At 38.5% G+C, this 17724-nt stretch overlaps 1 protein-coding gene across 1 annotated transcript in view; it reads left to right on the top strand.

The window, feature by feature from the left end:
• LOC135747108 (uncharacterized) overlaps positions 1–12405 on the top strand; it is a 296172-nt gene extending 283767 nt beyond the window's left edge. Inside the window, exon 2 of the mRNA XM_065265771.2 lies at positions 7562–12405. Within this exon, the coding sequence (XP_065121843.1) occupies positions 7562–8613 (1052 nt within the window). The 3' untranslated portion in view covers positions 8614–12405. The remainder of the gene's footprint in view (positions 1–7561) is intronic.
• The last annotated feature ends 5319 nt before the right edge of the window (positions 12406–17724 follow it).

Genomic DNA, 17724 nt, shown 5'->3' with positions numbered 1-17724 from the left:
CTCTAGGCCTTACGGTTTGGTCTGCACTATCCGTTTTATGGCAGAAAAAGAATAAATATCCTAACAAAAACAAACGGTATTAAAGCTGCAAGCAGCATTTACCGGGTTTCGAGCATTAAGGCACGTCAAAGACGTCACACGTCGTCGATTAGGCTGATCCAGCATCACACAAAAACGAAAGAGATGGTCAGAAACGGTTCATACAGACTATGTATGCTTAAACACACGTGCACCTATAGGACTATTTTGGTTTTTCACAATTTTCGGCCATTTCTGATGGAAATTTTAATATAACGCCAATATACTTTTTTGTTCAGAAGCTATTGCATTGTTTTTCCTATGGTGTTTTCGAATCGATAGGAGTTACGGTTATGAAGCTATTAGTGATTGTTTTTTATGTGGGAAAACGTAGTTCAGATCGAACCGTAATTCGAAACCTGGCATGCTTGGTATCGTAGGATTCGAAAACAGTTCAGGATCATACAAAAGCAACTCCCATGGAAATTCGTTGATCACAGATAGAGTTATAGGCTTATAAAGTGTAACCGTTGGATAATCACAGTATTTAATGCCATCTTTCCCGGTATAGCGCCACCTATTGTCCGATCAGCAAGCTTTTTATATCACGACCTTAGACCGATGGCCTACACATATGATTCAAGCCCCATGATGATATCTCAAACGCCTCTCGAGTTATGGCCGTTTAAATGTTTTAAGCTCCGCCCAGTTCGGTTTTTGGCCACTCCTTGCGTGTTTGAATACAAATTTCAACTTTTTTTCGATAATTATTCATATTCCCACTCCACAGAATCAATCAGCTTTCGTTAGGTTCAAATCGGATGAAAAACCTAGGACTAGTTCGCAAAAGTAGGTTTGAACGTTATCGCCAATAACTAACGAACCGTTTGATTGACAGCAACGCTTCAAGAGGCAAAGTTTTTCGTCATGAACCGATCTATCATATGATGTCATGTTTGTGTATGTATGTCAAACGTCACGTGATACAGGCACCGAAATACGGTATTTCGCCCCCTAGTGGCCAAATGACACCATAATTCTTACAGACCTTATGGAGCAGTACACGAACAAGCACAGTGAGTGTCGTTCCGATCGACCTTCGTTAACCCTGTCAAATCAGCCCTCACACTTCATTGGCCGATGACGGCCATGTTTTTGCAGATACGCCAATGTCCTTCTAGACCCTCATGGTACATTGCACAAAGACACATCATACCAAATATGAAGTGTATCGGGCTTACGGTTGTGTAGTGATAGCCATTTTCGATCCTCAAGCTTATTATAGCGCCACCTAGTGGCCAAAATCCGCGTATTTTTTCCTGTGACCCCGGAGTGAGCTGATACACACGTGTACCAAACCGCGTTAAGATATCTCTAACCGTTCACGAGTTATAGCCATTTTCCTGGAGATAGTCTACTTCCGGTATTGAATTTTGGCGCCCCTTAGTGACACTGAAGCGAAATTACACATTCTGTTCGATAATTATTTACCTACTCACTCCACAGATTTCTCCTGCGTTGGAACGATTCCGATCGGGCGAAAAACCTAGGACTAGTTCAGTTTGGCTTGAAATGCATATTATGCAAATTAGCGAAAACATTTGCATACCGGAAATGAAATCGGAGATATACATTTTTTAAGTTTGGAGCCAGGGATTACAATGATACCAAACACTTGAGTGTAGGATGTCCGGTTTAGGAGTTATGAGCCCCAACGCGTGGGGCATTGCTATAGCGCCACCTATGGGCCGATTTGGCTGATTCACTGTATCTGAGTAGCCTGCTAATATACAACCAGTTGACCAAGTGGCAAGTTTCTACGACTTACGGTTTGTGCTGGGCGACGCGTTTTATGGCGGAAAAATAATAATAATAATAATAAATATAGCTGCAAGCAGCGATTACCGGGGTTCAAGCCATTTAGATCACAAGACGTTTAAGGACATGGCCATATAGATATTCTGCATTGTATATTGTACACACACATGTTTACCTGAGAAAGAAGAAACAAGACTTAATACTGACTTGGTTACACACTCTTTTGGAATGTAGTTTTTTTATAAAAAACAAAAAAATATAATTCTTACTGCAAATGTCGTGTAAGTGCCTCCAAAATTATGTTCACATTTCACAGCTATCATAAAGTGACATGAGTAACTGATAATTCAGAACAATTGAAGTGTTAGTCTTTCACTAAATGTGATTTTAATATTATAATAGTAAAATCATGAAGTTAAAGGTGCAGTGTGTAAATTTTAGCGGCATCTAGTGGTGAGGTCACGAATTGCAACCAATGGCTTAGTCTACTGCTCACCCCTCGCTTTTGAAACACATAGAGAAGCTACGGTAGCCGCCACCAGACAAACATGTCATCGTCAAAGACAACTTAGTAAAAAAATTAATCGAGTACCATGAAGGCTTTCTGTTTTAATTAGGTAAATAAAGTGAGGTATGCAAGTTATTAAACCGTTTATATTTTATGGACAAAAGGAACATATACACAAACATGCTCTGCACATTTTGTATGTTTCTCTCATCTTAAACAGTCATTTTAGTTCATAGAGATCTATTCTGTAGGTCTTACTAAATGGTTGCTTGTTTAAAGGTGCAGTATGTAAATTTTAGCGGCATCCACTGGTGAGGTTGCGAATTGCAACCAACGGCTCAGTCCACTGCTCACCCTTCGCTTTTGAAACGCATAGAGAAGCTATGGTAGCCGCCACCGGAAAAACATGTAATTGACAGACAACTTAGTTTGTCCGTTAAGGGCTTCTGTAGAAACATGGCGGCACAAAATGGCGACTTCCACGTAAGGGGACCCTCTGTGTATGTAGATCAAAACGTCTCATTCTAAGGTAATAAAAACATAACGGTTCATTATTAAAAGGTCTTTATGCACCCCTGATAATATTGTTTTGTATATTATTTTGCATTTCTGTCAAGAGGTCCTTCAAAAAATTACACACTGCACCTTTAAATCTTTTAGACATTTTTTTAACAAAAGTAATGGTTCTTATAGAACATATATATTCTTTGACATAGATATTATGTGCAAACATACAAGTATTTCAGATGACAGCCTCTGTCATATTATAGTAGGCCTAAAAGTAGTACTAAAGCTCTACATTTTTTTATATTTAACCACTGGCTATGTCCATACATAACTGATACAGATGTGTTGTTTATATCAAATGGAGTTAATAACAAATGATGTCATTAAGCAAATGTCAGTCAGATTTGCTATTAAGCACTTATTAGTGTTCACACATGTGCTGTGCTAGAATAAGTTTTCAGCAAATCATTTACATTTAAAATAACCAATTGTATCATAACATTACAATTTCATTGCAATAATTCTATAAACAATTATTAAAAACTTTATAAGATACATCATGACATGTTTATGTTCTGGAAAGTAGATTAGAATACTAAAGCTACTGATAACTAAATATATATTCTCTTTATGTATGATTATTAGTTATTATTTCTAATGTTGGCCTATTATTGTTCTTTAAGGATCCACATATTTACAGCAATCTTTTTCATACCTTTAAGATTTGAAAAATTCTAAGACAACATTTGAAGCTTTATAACTTTATTGGGTTGTTTCCCACAGGTTTAGATTGATGCATGACTAGCCATTAGTTATGTAAAAACATTTAGGTACTTTTTACAAACAAACTTTATAAAAACCATTACTGGTGTACATCTTAAGACAAAACTATTGCCCAGATATATTTAAAGGTAGGCCAGTGTAAGCTATTTTCAAGTAAGACAACTAAAACTTAAGCCTAAATTTTAGTCTGGAACTACACTTAAACCAATGGTCAGTAACATTAATCTCTAAGACTAGTATTCAAAGTTAGTCATACATTTTTATCTTCACGATTGAACACAACTGTTTTAATTATCACGTTATTTTTTTTAAAAATTATTTAAATTATATTTAAATCCAAATAGTAAGACTGATTAGGCCTAACTAACTACTAATTCTTCAGACTAGTCCTTAAAACACAGTCTTAATTATGTTTTTTATATTATTAACAAATAATTCAACATGAAGCTAAATCGTCAACAATGAAATCTAGCTAACTGAGTAATCTACGTATGAACGACAGACCCAGCAGTGAAGCACTACATTAAAAAGTCAATTCTATGCAATCCAGTTGAGAAAGGAGGATACATTTTTTTCACTAGATTTTAAAACTGCTAACTGTGTTTTTAAAAATAAGTGGATAAAAAGTTACTGAAGTTGCAAAGGTAGTTTATGGAACATCATACCAGAAATGATTTTTAAGAAATTGGGTGGTTTGGAATTTTTTTTGCGATACAATTTTGATATAAACAAGTTTCCCATAAAACTGTGAGGTTTCCATAAACAGGTTTGTTTTTCTTGGATGCTCATATATAAACATAACTTTTCTCCACATAGATCTGTTATTTGGAATAACAAGAATATTCTATACAAGAAACAGATCCTTATTTTATAGAAATTGGTATGATAATAATATAATATTAGTGAGGCAGTTATTTAAAGATGATGGTCACCTCTTTAATTATTGTGAATTCCTCAATCACTATAAGATTCCAGTAACTGCTAAGGAATTTGCAGTTGTATTTGATGCCATACCTAGTGGACTTATTCAACTCTTTCAATGTTATACATCTTATGATTGTAACTCCTTACATAATACTCAGTTATGTATTAATAGAGTAAATATTCTAGAAAAAAAAATAATAACTTTTTTATAAGAACAGAAATAATTGTAGAAATGAATATTTGCCTAGACGTAAACCATACTAATCTGCAGTTCAACCTTTAAACAAGTTTTAATTTAAACTATTTGATTGTAATATTATAGTAATGAGTTTCTAAAATTAATATATATATATATATAAATTGTTCATATTTTAATTTGAAAACAGAAGTGGAGATAATTAGATTTTAATTAGTTTTAATACATTTTGATGATTTGATTATAAAATAAAATAGATATAGTACAGTAAATTCACAAAATAGTTTTTCATATAAACATAAACATCTAGAGAAGTACTTTCAACTCACTGAAACGCGGTGGTTTCTCGAGACCCAATGCTCGGCACATTTTGTATGATTCTCTCATCTGACACAATCAGTTCAGTTCATACAAATCTCTACTGATGATTAAAGTAGATTTGTTTAAAATAGAAGACTTTTGTATATGTGCAGAGCAGTGGGCCTCCAGGAATAATTTTGAGAACCACTGATCTAGGGTACAGTTAACGTAACACCCGTTGTTCTAGATGCAAATATTTCCGGAATGATGAGCCAAAAATCCTCACAGACAATTGAGAACATAATACAAACAGGCCCATCAGTTTAGTTGTAATCGCAGACCATTACGCTGGACTCGTACATGCTTAATGCTGGCTGGCTGTTGGTCGGCATGTTTTCTAAGATATGTAATTATCCTAATAGACCCTTATAAGAATCTGAAAGCAGATGTTATGTGCAAAATAACAAGTAGGTCAGACAAATATTTATGTGTTGTATACATATGCTATAGTCATCGTTCTTTGTTCTTTGGTTATAGCGCCACCTGGTGGACAACCTCTGAAATTTTTTGCATGTTACCTCGGCCTAGGACTATACATATGTGTACCAAATTTCGTGTTGATATCTCATTCCTATCATAAATGATAGCCATTTAAGTATTTGTGGCACCGCCTCTTCGTACTTTTGACCATGGTGTTGCGACCACGAGTGCAAAGTTCAACTTTTTTTGATAATTATTGATATTCAGTGTCTAAGGAATATTCTAGCACTTGATTGGTTCAGATCGGTCAAAAAACCTAGGACTAGTTCGCAAAAGTAGGTTTATAAGAAAATTATGAATATCTAACAAACGATTCGACTGAGACAAGTGCTTCTTGAGGGAAAGTTGTTCATTATAAGTACCTCTATTAAATGATATGAAGATCCTGTTGATATCTGAAACACTGCATAATACACAATCACTTAAACACTGAAAAAACGTGATAGCGCCTCCCGGAGGCCGAATTTTTTCTTACTCTGCACAGACCTTCATGGCCAAGAGACAAACAGGCCCAACGCGTTTCGTTTTGATCGGCCTCCGTTAACCCTGTCTAATACCTGCTTTTTCTTGATTGGCCGATGGCGGCCATGTTTTTTGAGCTACGCGAAATTCCTTTTAGACATAGATAGTACCCTAGACCAGGAGCACCGGTGCCAAAGGTCAAGTTGATCGGTCGCATATTTCTATAGTTACAGACCTTCAAAGTTGAGGTGGTGTTATAGCGCCAACTAGTGGTCAAGCGGCGCAATTTTTTGCAGGTGACCCCAGAATAGTCCCCTGTATATGTGTACCAAATTTGGTGTCGATACCTCTTTCCAATCCCAAGTTATAGCTATTTAAGTCCAAGAGGCTCCGCCCATTGGGGGCGTTTGGGCGTGGCTTTACGACGGTGAGTCGAAAGTTCAAATTTTTTTTGATAACTTTTGATATTCACACTCCAAGGAATATTACAGCACTGGAACGGTTCCGATCGGACAAAAAACCTAGGACTAGTTCGTTTTTATTTTTTTCGACAAAATCGAAAATAGCGAAAAAAATTTCATGACGGAAATGAAATCGGAGATATACGTTTTGTTTGTCTTGACGCAAGGATTCCAGTGAAATAAGACACTTGACATTTGGATAAGATTTGTGGGAGTTATGATCATCAACGCGTTTGTTATCGCTATAGCGCCACCTATAGGCTAATCGGGTTGATACTCTATCAACCTCTCCCCAAATTGGGTCCTACCATTTGACCAAGTTTCAAGTCTCTAGGCCTTACGGTTTGGTCTGCACGTTCCGTTTTACGGCAAAATAATAATAATAAATAAAAATCTTAACAATTACAATAGGGTTTCAGCCCTACGGGCTTGAACCCCTAATAATAATAATAATAATAATAATAAAACAGACAAATACAATAGGTTTTCAGCACTTCGTGCTCGAAACCCTAAATATAGCTGCAAGCAGCAATTGCCGGGTTTCGAGCTTTAAGGCAACATCAAAAACCTCACACTTCGCTTACCAGGCTGAGCAGTTAAACCCGAACACAGCCACAATGAATGTTAGACCACCTCGCTCCAGAAAATGAAAGAGATGGTCAAAAAAGGATCATACAGACTATGTATGCTTATACACAGGGGCACCTATAAGACAAACATTAGAGATTTGGTTAGAGACGCTGAGAGAAAGACGAAGAGAGGAGTTGCAAGCCCGAAGCTCCGTTGAGCTTATCAGCTAAATCCTATTTTTTCACTATCTTATTCCTATCTATATAATATAACTTATTAGTTTATCTTAGGAATACTTTACCTTGACGATTACTGAATTGTATTACTAAGCGAAACGATTTTATCACTAGTAACACCCAGTTTTAGCATATAGCCCTCTAGCATTTCTTACCGTCTGTTTACTTAAACCTGCCTTCTTTGGCGATCTAATGGCGGATTCATCCGAGGTATGCTTTTCTGATCTGTCCACACCAGATCGGGAAGCTGTGAAGGAGGTGCTGCCCGGCCTTCGCAGAGTCAGCGTGCCTCACATCACCCTGACCACAGACACTCGTAGGCGGCCGAGGCGTACTGCGAGCCAGCACCCGTCGCGATGCAGCTTCACGGACCGCGTTCAGGCGAACGGAGACGCCATCGCCCAGCATGAAAACGGTAAGACTCCGCTTGTCATTGTAACCTGCACTACCTGCCACATGTACAGTTTAGCTTCTTCCGTCAGCATAGAGGGGTTTTCATGTGCTAAGTGTATTGAAGTAGTAAGGCTGACGGAGAAGGTTGCTGAACTTGAAGCGCGCATCCGAACGTTAGTTGAGGACAGTAAGACCGCTAATGTTAATGTTACAAACACTGTTTCGGGTGCGCCTAGTGTTAAGCGTAATACACATGGCTCGGTTCCGACTTCAGAGTCAAGGCGGCTGACTAACTGGGTGACTGTCAGGCGGCATAGTCACATTCGGCACCCAAATCACGCTCCTGTTTTAATATCAAACAGATTTTCTCCACTCAGCAATACACCGGCTGAGACGTCTGTTAAAAGTGCCCTGGTTATTGGAGATTCTATACTCAGGAACGTTGACATTGAGGCACCAGCCACCATAGTCGATTGTATACCGGGAGCCAGAGCGTCTGACATTAGATCCAAATTAAAAGTGCTGGCTAATGCTAAACGTAAGTTTTCTAAGATTGTTATTCACGTTGGCACGAATGACACCAGACTCCGCCAGTCGGAGATCACCAAAGATACTATTAAAGAGGTGTGTGAAATTGCAAAAACAATGTCAGACAATGTAATTTGCTCTGGTCCCCTCCCCGCCTACCGGGGGGATGAAACTTACAGTAGATTAGTGTCTCTTCATGGCTGGATGTCAAAGTGGTGCCCTCAGCATAACGTAGGGTTTATAGACAATTGGAAGCATTTCCGGGGAAGACCTGACCTGCTAAAGAGAGATGGCCTCCATCCGTCTCCGGAAGGTAGTGCTATACTCTCTAGAAATCTGACCAATAGTCTTACTTTTGATATAGTCTGACTATCCAGGGCCCAGGTCAGGAAACAGACAGATAGGCTTACCCATCAGTCTGTTAGCTGCCTTGACATGTCAAGATCACATATATCCCAGCACATAGAGCCTTTTTTACCAGAGTACCAACACATCTCGACTGTGTCTGTTCCTCGAACAATTAAATACAGAGCACCGTCTACCTCGTCTCGTACAAATCTTATTAACATAAAATTAGACCACAATACATTAAAAGATGAAACTCAAATGTTAAAATTCGGCCTTCTTAACATTAGATCGCTTACCAATAAAGAACCTATTATCAATGAAATAATTACTGACCAAAATTTAGATGCACTCTGTTTAACAGAGACCTGGCTTAAAGCAGACGATTACATCAGTTTAAACGAATCCACCCCACAAGACTATTATTATAAACACGTTCCTCGTCTAAAAGGGAGAGGGGGTGGTGTAGCTACAATATACAACAAAATGTTCAAAGTAAACCATAAATCAGAACTAAAATTTAATTCGTTTGAAATAATACTGTTAAACATGGAAATAACTGATCGTAACAACAAACAGCTTTCGTTCATTTTAGCTACCATATATAGGCCTCCGGGCCACCACACAGATTTTCTTAAAGAAATAGCAGACTTCCTATCTGAGCTTACAGTCACTGTAGACAAAGCTCTTATCGTTGGTGATTTTAACATCCATGTGGATAACTCAAAAGATGCATTAGGACGTGCGTTTATGGATGTTCTAAATTCTCTCGGTATTAAACAAAACGTGTCTGGACCCACGCATACTCATAAGCACACATTAGACTTAATTCTGTCACTCGGACTCAATATTAATGACATCGAAATATCACCCCAGAGCGATGCCGTTTCAGACCATTGCCTTGTGTCATACACAATACTTCTAGATAGGACCGTTCAGTCTACAACATGCTACAGATTAGCCAGAACAATAATTTCCACCACTAAAGATAGCTTTATTAGCACTCTTCCAGACCTGTCTCAAATGAAACATGTAGCAGATAACCGTGAAGATCTGGATATTATAATAGAAAACCTGAACAACGTTTGCTCTAGCACGATGGATGCCGTTGCTCCCATACGAAAAAAGAGAATCAAAGAAAAAACGCCAGCTCCATGGTATGACCATCATACTGCAGCCCTTAAAAAAGTAGCTAGAAAAATGGAAAGAAACTACCGAAACACAAAGTTAGAGGTATGGCGTTCAGCATGGAAAGAGAGTGTTCAACACTACAGACAGGCTATTAAAACCGCCAGATCTACCTATCTCAGTACGCTTATTAAAGAAAATCATAACAACCCTCGTTTCCTCTTTAGCACAGTTGCGAAACTGACTAGAAACAAAGAACAAACAGAAACCAATAGTAAATTCCAACACAATAGTAACGACTTCATGAACTTCTTTACTAACAAAATTATTTCTATTAGGGAAAACATAGAAACTATGCAAGCAGCCACCACTCTACCCAATAGTACATTGACCACTAGATTATCATACGAACATCTTGAGACATTTAAACCTACTACAATAGAAGAGCTCTCTAAATTAGTAACGTCATCTAAATCATCGTCCTGTATATTAGACCCTATTCCCACAAAATTACTAAAAGAAGTATTTCATGTAGTGTCCGACACGGTACTAAATATCTTTAACTCATCGCTAGAATTAGGATACGTTCCAACAGCTTTCAAACTAGCAGTTATTAGACCGCTCATTAAAAAACCAAACCTTGACCAGGGAGATCTTAATAACTTTAGACCAATCTCAAATCTACCTTTTCTTTCTAAAATATTAGAAAAAGTAGTGGCAAGCCAGCTACGCACATTCATAGCGAATAATAATACATATGAAAAGTTCCAATCAGGATTCAGGCCCCACCATAGCACAGAGACAGCGCTGCTTAGAGTTACAAATGACCTCCTATTAACATCCGATCGTGGTGAAATCTCAATCCTTATATTACTAGACCTTAGTGCAGCCTTTGACACAATAGATCACAGAATCCTACTCAATAGACTAGAAAACTATGTTGGCATCAGTGGTCAGGCGTTAGCCTGGTTTAGATCGTATCTAACCAATCGATATCACTTTGTTTATGTAAATGAGGAAGAGTCACATCACTCCCCCGTTAAATACGGCGTACCTCAGGGATCAGTTCTAGGCCCTATCCTATTCTCGTTATATATGTTACCTCTAGGAGACATTATCAGGAAACATAACATAAGTTTTCACTGCTATGCGGATGATACCCAGCTTTACATCTCGTCACATCCTAGCGAAACCCACCAGTTTGCTAAGCTAACAGACTGCATTAGTGATATTAGGGACTGGATGGCACATAACTTTCTTATGCTAAACTCCAATAAGACAGAGATACTTATTATTGAACCAAATCGCTCCAAACATAATATGTCAGATTACAAGTTCCCCATAGATGGCTGCACGGTGGTGCCATCTTCCACGGTTAAGAATTTAGGCGTAATGTTTGACAGCAATCTATCTTTCTATAGTCATATCTCCAACGTCTGCCGCACAGCATTTTTCCATCTTAGAAATATCTCAAAAATACGCCATATGCTGTCTGCATCAGATGCAGAAAAACTTATCCATGCTTTTATGACCTCTAGAATAGACTATTGTAACTCGTTACTCGGGGGATGCCATGCAAATCAGGTAAACAAGCTACAGCTGGTTCAAAACGCCGCCGCAAGAGTGCTTACTCGATCTAAAAAGTATGACCACATTAGTCCAATTCTGGCATCTTTACACTGGCTACCAGTTAAATATCGCATACAATTTAAAATATTACTAATCACCTACAAAGCCTTAAATGGCCTAGCGCCCTCGTATATAAAAGAACTACTATCAGAATACAATCCACCACGTAAACTGCGATCACAAAATTCGGGTTACTTAATTATCCCTAGAATATCAAAAGTGTCTAAAGGTGGTAGATCCTTTTCCTACTTAGCCCCTAAGCTCTGGAATGATTTACCAAATAATGTTCGAGTATCAGACACAGTCGAACAATTTAAATCTAAACTTAAGGCATTCTTCTTTAACAAAGCATTCACATAGAATGTCCAGTAAATGTACTTTTCCCGCAGTAGTTATTTTGTCTAGAACAAAGCACTCACATACCTCATACGGGTAATTTACTCTTGCCGCAATAGTTAGCCTGTCTGGAACCGAGCTGAATTAAACCACTATAATGTATGACACTTGCATTACATGCGAACGGCCCCTACGCTAATAGAATTCTGTTTTTGTCTCCCTGTCTCGTCCTCGACTCTGAGGACAATGAGACAAACAGATCCAGTTCCTGTTGCTGTGAAGGTCATCGCACCACTAATCAACTGGCTGTCCTTCAACGTGACGCCCAACCGATGCGCGACCAACGGCCACCGGCTGAACCACTTTAATCCGCTTACACGCTTCATATCCCTACCGTGTCTATATATTATAAATATAAATATTAATCTCTCCCTAGGGTTTTTTGTCCTTCTAGGATTTTTTCCCATTGGGTTTTCTCCTAGGGGGTTTTTTAGTCCCAGGGAGAGTCAGCCAACTTTGGCTTAACTTAGCACTTTACTGTATACGTTACATTATTAATATGCTCGCTTACACGGTTTTTTATCCTTAGCCGCTATATTCTACTTCTTATACTATGTATTGATTTTCAATGTTCTCCTCTACATCTACTCATGTAAAGCTGCTTTGCAACAATTAACAATTGTGAAAAGCGCTATATAAATAAAATTGAATTGAATTGAAAAACATGTAATGTCCTTAATGTGACGTTATGAGGATAATTTGTTAAGGAGAATCTCTCCGCTCTCTACTCACTTCTAAGTGAAAATAACAAATAAGCACAGGGTGGCGCTACGACAAAATTGTGCATGCAACGTCAGGTCATGACTTTGTTATATCTAGCTAGTATCATGGCTAAACACTTCAGTTTAGTGAAAAAACTGTTGTAAGACCATTGGGCTCGCTCAATGTCAAAGGTTTTGTTCAATTATGAGGCCAACTAGTGGTGTAGGCATATTATTTTTTGGGTATTGCCTCAGACTCTGCTCAGACATCAGTGTATCAAATCTGGTGAAAAAATGTCATTTCGTTGCGGAGGTATAATCATTTATGTGTAAAAACGACAAATTTTGGGGTAATTTTTCGTTTTTTGTAATTTTCGGCCATTTCTGATGAAAATTTTAACATAACGCCAATAGACTTTTTTGTTCAGAAGGTAATGCAATGTTCTTCCTATGGTCGTTTCGAGTCGATCGGAATAACCCTCGCGGAGTTATTCGCGCGTGTTTTTTAAGCGCTATTTTCCTGTGCAGAACTAACTGTAAGGCGAAACCTGGCATGCTTGGTATCGTAGGACTCGGAAACAATTCAGGATGCTAAAAAAACAACTCCCATGAAAATCTCTTGACCACAGATAAAGTTATAGGCGTGAAAGTTGGAACCATTGCATAATCACAGTATTTAGTGCCATTTTCCCCGTTATAGCGCCATCTAGTGTCCGATCGGCGAGATTTTTATATCACGACCTTAGACCGATGGCCTACACATATGATTCAAGCCCTATGATGATATCTCAAACGCCTTTCGAGATATGGGCGTTTAAATGTTTTAAGCTCCGCCCAGTTCGGTTTTTGGCCACTCCTTGCATGTTTGAATACAAATGTCAACTTTTTTTCGATAATTATTCATATTCACACTCCACAGAATCAATCAGCCTTGGTTAGGTTCGGATCGGGCAAAAAACCTAGGACTAGTTTGCAAAAGTATATTTGAATGTTATCGTCAATAACTAACGAACCGTTTGATTGACAGCAATGCTTCAAGAGGCAAAGTTTTTCGTCATGAGACGATCTATTATATGATGTCATGTTTGTGTGTGTATGTCAAACGTCACGTGATACAGGTACCAAAATACGATATAATGCCCCCCTAGTGGCCAAATGACACCATAATTCTTACAAGCCTTCAGGAGCAGTACACAAAGAAGCACAGTGCGTTTCGTTCCGATCGACCTCTGTTAACCCTGTCAAATCAGTCCTTAACCTTCCTTGGCTGATGACGACCATGTTTTTGAAGATATTCCAATGTCCTTCTAGACCCTCATGGTACATTGCACAAAGACACACCATACCAAATATTAAGTGTATCGGGCTAACGGTTGTGTAATAATAGCCATTCCCGAGCTCAAGCCTGTTATAGCGCCACCTAGTGGCCAAAATCTGCATCTTTTTTACTGTGACCCCGGACTGAGCTAGTACACATGTGTACCAAACCTCGTTAAGATATCTCAAACCGTTCACCAGTTATAGCCATTTCATTGATGGTAGGCTACTTCCTGTATGGAGTTTTGGCGCCCCTTAGTGACCCTAAAGCGTAATTTCAAATTCTGTTCGATAATTATTTACCTACTCACTCCACAGATTTCTCCTGCATTGGAACGGTTCCGATCGGGCGAAAAACCTAGGACTAGTTCATTTTGGCTTGAAATGTATATTATGCAAATTAGCGGAAAAATTTGCATACCGGAAATGAAATCGGAGATATACATTTTTTTAAGTTTGGAGCCAGGGATTACAATGAGACCAAACACTTGAGTGTATGATGTCTGGTTTAGGAGTTATGAGCCCCAACACGTCGAGCATTGCTATAGCGCCACCTATGGGCCGATTTGGCTGATTCACTGTATCTGAGTAGCCTGCTAATATACAACCAGTTGACCAAGTGGCAAGTTTCTACGACTTACGGTTTGGCCTGGGCAACGCGTTTTACAGTGGAAAAATAATAAATAATAATAATAATAAAACAGACAAATACAATAGGTTTTTAAGCACTTCGTGCTCAAAACCCTAAATATAGCTGCAAGCAGCGATTACCGGGGTTCAAGCGATTTGGGACATTAAGACCATTAAGGGCATGGCTGTGTAGATTTGCTGCATTGTACAAAATAAATGATGAAAAATAAGATACCAGACACACATGTTCAAAGTTATTAGCAAAAATTGCTATCGTTCAGTGAAATGTCTCCCTCTCTTCTCACGGAACATTGACAAATAGAACACTGAAGGAAATGTTTGTGGTGCTTGCAATGGCAAAACTCGGGTCACAAAATGTTAAAATAGGGTTAATGAGTCAAAAGAGCCGAACCCCACGTCTCTACGATGTTCTGATACAGAGATACAGCTTGCTAAATGGTTGCTAGGGTATTCTCATTGGTTGCTAGGGAGTGACTTGCAATCCATCAATGATTATACTCAAAGCCATGAAAGGAATAATCCATGATGACTCATGATTTTAAATGTAAGGTTACAGTATTTTTAAGTGAAAATAACAAATTACCACTAGGTGGCGCTATGACAAACTCGTGCATGGAATCTCAGGTCATGACTGTGTTACATCTAGCTAGTATCATGGCTGAACACTTTAGTTTCGTGAAAAAAAACAGTTGTAAGACCATTGGGCTCGCTCAATGTCAAAGGTTTTGTTCAATTATGAGGCCAACGAGTGGTGCAGGCATATTATTTTTTGGGTATTGCCTCAGACTCTGCTCAGCCATCAGCGTATCAAATCTGGTGAAAAAATGTCATTTCGTTGCGGAGGTATAACCATTTATGTGTAAAAAACACAAAATTTTGAGGTAATTTTTCGTTTTTGCAATTTTCTGCCATTTCTGATAGAAATTTTAACATAACGCCTATAGACTTTTTTGTTCAGAGGGTAATGCAATGTTCTTCCTATGGTCGTTTAAAGTCGATCAGAATAATCCTCGCAGAGTTATTCGCGCATGTTTTGTAAGTGCTATTTTTGCTGTGCAGAACTAACCGTAAGGCGAAACCTGGCATGCTTGGTATCGTAGGACTCGGAAACAATTCAGGATGCTAAAAAATAACTCCCATGAAAATCTCTTGACCACAGATAAAGTTATAGGCGTGAAAGTTGCAACCATTGCATAATCACAGTATTTAGTGCTATTTTCCCCGTTATAGTGCCATCTAGTGTCCAATCGGCGAGCTTTTTATAACACGACCTTAGACCGATGGCCTACACATATGATTCAAGCCCCATGATGATATCTCAAACGCCTCTCGAGTTATGGCCGTTTAAATGTTTTAAGCTCCGCCCAGTTCGGTTTTTGGCCACTCCTTGCGTGTTTGAATACAAATTTCAACTTTTTTTCGATAATTATTCATATTCCCACTCCACAGAATCAATCAGCTTTCGTTAGGTTCAAATCGGATGAAAAACCTTGGACTAGTTCGCAAAAGTAGGTTTGAACGTTATCGCCAATAACTAACGAACCGTTTGATTGACAGCAACGCTTCAAGAGGCAAAGTTTTTCGTCATGAACCGATCTATCATATGATGTCATGTTTGTGTGTGTATGTCAAACGTCACGTGATACAGGCACCGAAATACGGTATTACGCCCCCTAGTGGCCAAATGACATCATCATTCTTACAGACCTTCTGGAGCAGTACACGAACAAGCACAGTGAGTGTCATTCCAATCGACCTTCGTTAACCCTGTCAAATCAGCCCTCACACTTCATTGGCCGTTAACGGCCATGTTTTTGCAGATACGCCAATGTCCTTCTAGACCCTCATGGTACATTGCACAAAGACACACCATACCAAATATGAAGTGTATCGGGCTTACGGTTGTGTAGTGATAGCCATTTTCGACCTCAAGCTTATTATAGCGCCACCTAGTGGCCAAAATCCGCGTATTTTTTCCTGTGACCCGGAGTGAGCTGATACACATGTGTACCAAACCGCGTTAAGATATCTCTAACCGTTCACGAGTTATAGCCATTTTCTTGGAGATAGTCTACTTCCGGTATTGAATTTTGGCGCCCCTTAGTGACACTGAAGCGAAATTACACATTCTGTTCGATAATTATTTACCTACTCACTCCACAGATTTCTCCTGCGTTGGAACGATTCCGATCAAGCGAAAAACCTAGGACTAGTTCATTTTGGCTTGAAATGCATATTATGCAAATTAGCGAAAAAATTTGCATACCGGAAATGAAATCGGAGATATACATTTTTTAAGTTTGGAGCCAGGGATTACAATGATACCAAACACTTGAGTGTAGGATGTCCGGTTTAGGAGTTATGAGCCCCAACGCGTCAGGCATTGCTATAGCGCCACCTATGGGCCGATTTGGCTGATTCACTGTATCTGAGTAGCCTGCTAATATACAACCAGTTGACCAAGTGGCAAGTTTCTACGACTTACGGTTTGTGCTGGGCGACGCGTTTTATGGCGGAAAAATAATAATAATAAATATAGCTGCAAGCAGCGATTAGCGGGGTTCAAGCGATCTGGGACCTTAAAGGGGTCATAGCGTGAAAATCTGACTTTTTCCAAGTGTAAGTGCTATAATTGGGTCCCCAGTGCTTATATCAACCTAGAAAACATGAAAAAGATAAAAAATAAATTAATCGAGAGCACAATTGAATTTCAATTACAACAAACCACCATCATTGTGATCAGTGTTTGCATTTCATCCACTCATTTGCATTTTAAAGGAAACACCCAAAAACTGCACAATTTTGCTCAGGCCTACAAAGTGTCAATTTTAACATGCTATAATAAATGATCTGTGGAGTATTTTGAGATAACACTTCACATACACACTCTGGGTACACAAACAATTTATTTTACATCTTTAAAAAATCTCATTATATGAACCTTTAAGACCTTTAAGGGCATGCCTGTTTAGATTTGCTGCATTGTTATCAAATATACTTAGAATATGAAATACTAACATGTTACCAATTAGGTAAATTTTCTGAAGAGAAAATTATGTGGTGCATGCTGTTGCAAGATTTGTCACACAAAATGTTTCAAAAATTGTTAACATGAGACAAAACAGCCCACCACAATTTCTCTACGATGTTCTGATATAGAGATATAGGTCTCATATGGCTAATCTATAACACAGCAATGATGAAGAATAAGCTAAAACACATACATGCATTTACACACAGAAGCAGAAATGGCAGGGTTAGGAAATAAGACTTTGAAATAAATGACCAATCTCCATATGCTTGGTGTCCTTTA

This window comes from Paramisgurnus dabryanus, chromosome 1 (assembly GCF_030506205.2).
Source record: "Paramisgurnus dabryanus chromosome 1, PD_genome_1.1, whole genome shotgun sequence".
Taxonomy (NCBI): domain Eukaryota; kingdom Metazoa; phylum Chordata; class Actinopteri; order Cypriniformes; family Cobitidae; genus Paramisgurnus; species Paramisgurnus dabryanus.
Note: the sequence above shows the minus strand (reverse complement) of the source record. Positions and strands in the feature narration are given on the sequence as shown.